Source organism: Aulostomus chinensis, chromosome 17 (genome assembly GCF_037954235.1).
Source record: "Aulostomus chinensis isolate RoL2024-O1b breed Wild chromosome 17, RoL_Achi_v1.0, whole genome shotgun sequence".
NCBI lineage: Eukaryota > Metazoa > Chordata > Actinopteri > Syngnathiformes > Aulostomidae > Aulostomus > Aulostomus chinensis.
The window spans coordinates 12713676-12720173 of record NC_141336.1 but is presented as its reverse complement, the minus strand read 5'-3'; the positions used below and the strand labels follow the sequence as shown (position 1 = coordinate 12720173).

The 6498-nt window shown below is 42.7% G+C and overlaps 1 protein-coding gene across 1 annotated transcript; it reads right to left on the bottom strand.

The window, feature by feature from the left end:
- Window positions 1-2418: 2418 nt before the first annotated feature.
- On the bottom strand, window positions 2419-4538 carry LOC147246338 (E3 ubiquitin/ISG15 ligase TRIM25-like). The gene has a single exon (XM_086181946.1). It carries the CDS (start codon window positions 4536-4538, stop codon window positions 2994-2996), a length of 1545 nt encoding a protein of 514 aa, XP_086038072.1. The 3' UTR covers window positions 2419-2993.
- Window positions 4539-6498: the final 1960 nt, after the last annotated feature.

Genomic DNA, 6498 nt, shown 5'->3' with positions numbered 1-6498 from the left:
TCCCCCAGGTGAACGAGCAGCTGAAATAGGTTCGCCTGCTCCACCCACCACTCAGGTGAGATGGGAGGAGACAGGGGCGTTTGATGGAGGCAGGTTTTTTTTTACAGTGTGTGTTTTGGTTCTTGACAACCTAAACTGTTCAAATGACATCATTCTTCTACTTTATTGCATGTTGGATGTAATAAACCCTTCAAAGTCTCACTGGGAACATCAGTCTGTGGTGTGATGAACAATAGAAAAGCTCTTGAAGCACCATGGAATTTTAAATTACCTGGTTGTTGTCCTTGTATTTATTTCATTCTCCTGTTTCTGTCTGTACAACAGGGAGAGGTGAGGGTGGATTTCATGATTATGTTTCAAATAAATCATTCAGTTGGACTGAAATGTGTTGTCTGATGCAGAGTCTGTGTCTGTGAGTCCTGATTACACATTGCAGAAGAGAAGATGTTTTCATTTAAACCTGTACTATCTGGAGGAGATACTGAAATGTGGGGCGGCATTTGTGGTTCATTGGTGAGCACTGGCTTCTCACAGCAAGAAGGTTCCAGGTTTGAGTCCAGGCTCTGGTATGAAACTTTCTGTGTGGAGTCTCCATGTTCTCCCTGTTCCTGTGTGGGTTCTCTCTGGTACTCCAGCTTCCTCCCACCGTCCAAAGACATCAAGAGGGGTGGATGGATGGATGGATACTGCTATGCTTTGAGTATGGTATTCAAAGAATTTTAAAATAGTTCAATATAAATTTTCCGATTGTTTTTGGGTTTTTTTTTTTGCAGCTCCATTCCTTTGTGCACATTTGTGGTCAAACCCTGTCAAGTAAGTCATGAGGAGATGAACACACAAGAAAGTTGATCCTGTAACTAAAGAACCCTTCTCAGTTTGTCTCAGTTATTTCAGTTCATTGTGGTTCTGCTTGGTGACTTTTGTGTGTTCACTCCAGCGTCGTCCTCACCAGCCCTCCACAGCTGCAGCACTTTCACTTCTGTCGAACTGAGGGAGGTTTTTGTACAGCTCTAAATCACTGTGTGAACGAGCTGCTGCTATGGTAGCCAAGACAGAAATACTCTCCAATATCTTCAGCCTGAACACCACTGATGGTCAGAGTGTATTGAGAACCAGATTGAGTGGCACTGAATCGAGACGGAGTTCCAGAGAACAGAGTTGATGCAGAGTATATCAGTAGTTTAGGAGCTTCTCCAGGTTTTTGAAGGTACCAACTGAGATCATCTCCAATATTTGAACTCCCTGTGGAGCTGATGGTCACTGTCCCTCCAAGATTGACAGACTTGGATTTGTCCGGCTGAGTCAGAAAATCCCCGGCAGACGACTCTGGAATGTGAAATCATGGATGATATCAACCTGAATTAGTTTTCACAGCCTTCCAATCCATGAAGACCAGAGTAGAAACACCTGCAGGACATTCACAGTAAAAAGGACTCACCCTGAATCAGCAAACCCAACAGGACAAGCAGAGTTACTGGCAACTTCATCCTGGTAGAGTTTTCAAAGTCAGCTCATGAAAACACTTGAGACTTGCTGGCAGTGAAGAACTTAAAAAGTCTGGGGAGTAGTGAAGCATCAAAGTCATGCAAAACACATCTGGGCACACCTGTCCTTGTGAAACTGAGAGGGCCGGAGGGACGGGGGCCACCTCTTCCTGTGGACTGACTTGCTGCTCTCAAAAGACACAAGGTAACGTGGGACACAAGACCAGAAGAAATATAACTTGGATTTACACCATCATTCATCTTAATTGTACTGAGAAGAATATTTATACTACAAAAAGAGTTGAGGACTTGAAGATGAGCAACTGTCTCCTGTGGTGTCACTCCTTTACAGTCACTGATTAGGTATAAAATAACCAAGTATTATTGACATAAATTACATCACTTTGATTGATATGATTTTATGAATTCTAAGTGCAAAAAATAATGTAAATATAACACAAACTCTCTTTGAAAAATCACTTCTTCCAGGATTCTTCTCCTGTTTCTCTGTCAGTTTCAGAAGAGTGAAGCTGAAACAAATTCCCTGATTGCAATGAGCTCTGTTGTTTCCCTCTTTTCACTGTGATTTTTTCAGATTGTTCATATATTTTAAAACATTCAGTTTAATCTTTCAGATGACAAGGAAAAATACACTACAGAAGTAGACCACATTTTAACTCATATAGAAGTATTTTTATTGGAATGTTATTGGATAAAAGGTCTTTTCACTTCTGTTATCCAGTGTTAATTGGAATGGTATTACCTGGGTTGCCATTCTAATTGTATTTTTTTCATATCTATCTAATTAATGATCTTAACAGGACTGACATGTAAGTAACCAGAAAGACAAAAGTCACAGGGATGATGGGAATCGTTCTTCAGAAAACTTCATATATTAATAGCTTGTAAAAAATACTGCATTTATTGTTGTTTTTGTTATATTTTAATAGTAATAGAACAGTTACAGAATCATTGACATTTAAAACTTAGACAAATGTATTGCAAATGAATGTTCACAAGAAACAGCTTCGCTGCTGACAAAACAGAAATTGATGAAAGTGGGTCACATTCTTCAGATTTGAAACATTGGAAACTTGTACAAAAGAAATACTGTATTTTTTGTTGTTTTATAGTTTCACAGTAATAAGTTCTCTGTCTGGTGGAACGGTGGTGCAGTGGTCTGCACTGTCGCCCCCCCAGCAGGAAGATTCTGGCTTTGAGTCCTGGTTCCAGGACTGGGTCTTCTGTGTGGAGTCTCCATGTTCTCCCTGTTCCTGTGTGGGTTCTCTCTGGTACTCCAGCTTCCTCCCACAGTCCAAAGACATCAAGAGAGGACGAGGCTGATTGATGCTCTAAATTGACCGTAGGTGTGGCTGAGTTGTGTTGGTCCTGCAATGGACTGGTGACCTGTTCAGGGTGAACCCCACCTCTCGACTGAAAGGCTGCCCCCCCCCCAACCCTTGACAGGATAAGCGGTAGAAGATGAATGGATTGAGGGATGTTTGCTGCTTACTGAGTCTTCGTGTTGATCAACTCAGCCGTGTCTCCAACGTTCCTGAAATGGAATCCAGCATGGGGAGGCTGAGTGAAGTTGGCCTCAGTCCTGTAGAGTAGATCCATCTGTTGATTGTCCCTGATGTTGAAGAAGGCCAGCTCTCCTGCGTACTGATCCAGGTACACTCCGATTCTGTGTGACACAGGACCTGTGGCCATCGCCACGACGTTGTTGTTATAAAGCACCTTAAAACAGTGGTTGTCACACGTCAGAGCCCAAGATATGCCATTCTGTCCCAATCCACAATCCAGGCCTTTCCCTGCTCTGCCGATATCCTTGTATGAGACTGCCGTAGTCCCTGCAGCTCCCGTCCACTCCACCTCCCAGTAACAACGGCCAGTCATGCTCTCTCTGCTGAGGACCTGAGGATGATGCCCGAATCTGTCTGGGTGGGGAGAATAAGGTTGTTCCTCCGCCATGAATTTGGCTGCTCTATTCCCCTCAGAAAGGAACAGCTGTGCGTGGGCTGTGTTGGGATCCAGCGTAATGGGACGAGAATACTGGAGGAATTCCTCTCTGGTCCGTGGCTGCGACAGCAAAAACTCTGTTTGAGACAGCGTCTGCGTGATGTGAAACCCCCAGTCCATCAGAACGTTCTCCACTGAACTGAGGGTGTTTGACGCAGCTGCTTTCACATCATCAAAGTAATGAAGAGGAGTGTTTTGGATGTGAGGTCCAGTTGGTCCTTGGTGCTTCATCCCCTCATCTTTTGTCATCTCAAGAATTTCCTTCCTGACCTTTTTGCGGACCTCTCTGATCCGCCTCAGTTCAGCGTACTGCTTGGCCTTAATTCGCTGCTTCACATCAGCGCGTCTCCTCTTGATGGCGTGGATCAAGTCAGTGAAGTTCTTCTCACTTTTCTCCACTGCCTGATCAGCAGACAGGTTGATTGCCGTCACCTCATGCTGGAGCTTCTCGATGTACGTCTTTCTCTCCTCGATTCGCTTCTTCAGCAGGTTGTGCTCTTTCTGCCTCCTTTCTACCATGATGTCAAGTCCTGGACGGTAAGGATTTTCAACCATTTTGATCCCGTCTTCAGAAGGTGAGCCCGTCTTCTCATGGTGCTTCTCACACGGATCAACCAGCGTGTGCTTTTCAAAGGCGGGGGCTTGAAAATGAGGCTTCAGGTGTTTGTCACAGAAGGCGATGAGACAAAACAGGCAGTACTTGCAGGCTTTCAGCTTCCTCTCAGTGCACACATCACACGCCACATCTTGTGGTCCAGCATAACTGTGTTCAGAAGGAGCCTTGTGGAATCCAGACTTCTGAAGCTGCTCCACCAAATTTGTTAACATGGTGTTTTTAGCCAGGACAGGCCTTGATCTGAAGGAATGCCAGCACTGGGGACAGCTGACAGAACGTCCCTGTTTCCAGGAGTTTTCCAAACAGCTCAGACAGAAGCTATGTCCGCAGGGAATAGTCACCGGGTTCTTGAATATTCCCCGACAGATGGTACAAGAGATGGCATCTGTGTACAGCTGAGTTTGGCGTTGCTCCATTTTTCTCTCACTTGTGACTGGTCACCGTATCTCTTATAAGGGAAAGAAAGATGACCAGTCTTGAGCCACTTCCTTCTTTGCATTGATCTTACAAACATGGAAGACAACAGATGGCTCTGACATCTCTGACTCCTTCCTGTCAGTGATGTCAGAATTGACTCTCACTGATCTGAGACTTGGATCAGGGCGCTATTACTCTGATCTCAGGCTTTGATCTAACAGTTTTGAACTTTGATTTTAGGGGGTATTCCTCTGATACCTGCAGAACCTGTCTATGCATTCATGTCATTCCAAATATCAACTTTAGTCAATCAATTTCATCAGGCTTTTTATTTTTTTTGCCGTAAACTACTGTTCTTTCTGCTGCTGTTTTGAGAAAAAGCTTCATTTCCACACAGAACCAACAAGTGGGTCAGAATGTGAGAAAGAACCAGTGCTTTTTATTTCCTCTTTCTTTCAGAGTGCAAGTTGTTTCACACAAAGAGGCACAGAGCATTAAAGCAGCATCAGATATTTCAGATCTATCTTTTATACAGACCTTTCATTTGCTAGTACAGACGGAAAAATCGAATCAAATTTTAAAAAATGTTTTTTCAATGAACAGGAAAATATACATTTTAGGCCTTAAGATGAAGACAAAAATAAAGACTGTGCCATCAACATGCAAGAAAAGGGGCTTGAAGCTCGTCATCAGCAGGTCCTTTCTGATCCAGACGCAGGTTTGTTTTGAGCTGAATGAAAAGTTGGACATATTAAACGTGCTGGACAAACAGGTTTTCACTTCAAGAGTGACTTCTGGGATTCTTCAGTTGAGAGCATCCAGCTCATTTCTGTCTATTTAAAGAAGTAACAAAACAAAAACAAGAATATTTCAATGTTCCTGTCAGAATAGTTGTGACAAAATGTTTTCTGTTATATTAAATGTTAGAAAATATGTCGACACATTTATGTTTTCTTACTTTCAGGTTTTTATGATCATGAAGTTTTAGCCTGATGTAGAACTGTATGATGGTGTTGTGACCTTTATACAGAGCAAAAAATGGTTGTCAGTCTATTAGTTGGTGCCCTGCGATGGACTTGGGACATGTCCAGGGTGAACCCCGCCTCTCGCCGTAGCCGCTGGGATAGTGTCTGTTAACAGGAATAAGTAGAAGATTGGATGGGATGGATGGATGGAAGTTCTTTATCTCTCCTCCATTGTTTCCATTCCCATTCAGGGTACTCTGCCCTTCGCTCTGGATCTTGGGGTCGTCGAGCGCAATAGCGTCTTTCCTTTTCTGCTGCACTTAATGACATAATAATAATAATAATAAAATAATAATAAAACAAAATCATAAAAGTGTGAAGAAGCATAAATATTCATCAAAAACATGACATCATCTTTAGCCAGAGAGTAAGACAGCAGCCTTAGTACTCTCTTCATCCAGTAAATATTAGAGAAATATTGGAAAATTTACTGAGGCTCCAGTTAATGCTTAATGCCCATAGTGCTCAATATGGGTATTAGCTCAATGCTACACACAACATTAGTTCCTTAATTTTTAAAAGTTAAGTTAAGATGTTTAAAAACTGTGTGAGAGAGAAAAACCTGGTTCATGTCACTCCTGTTACTGTAGGATCGTAAACACTTTACTCTGGGAAAGTAACAGGAATGACAGGAACAGGGTGGACGATTTCAAGCTAATTTGCCCCTCGCTAGCTAATGGTTAATGTCACAAGAGCAGATGTCCTACAGTTTGAAAAGACAATACTTGTAGATAGAAGAAGAAGAAGAATATTAGAATTTAATTCATATATATATTCATTCATTCATTAATTGTCTTCCACTTATTCCTTTCTATTAGTGGTTGTGGGGGGGCTGGAGCCTATCCCAGCGTCTATGGGCGAGAGGCGGGTTCAGGACAGAGTGTGTGTCATTTCTACAATTCTGTGACACAGATGGAATGTCAGCGTCGTGGAA

Coding starts and splice junctions, on each gene's coding strand:
- LOC147246338 (XM_086181946.1), bottom strand. CDS start 4,538: ATGGAGCAACGCCAAACTCAGCTGTACACAGATGCCATCTCTTGTACC.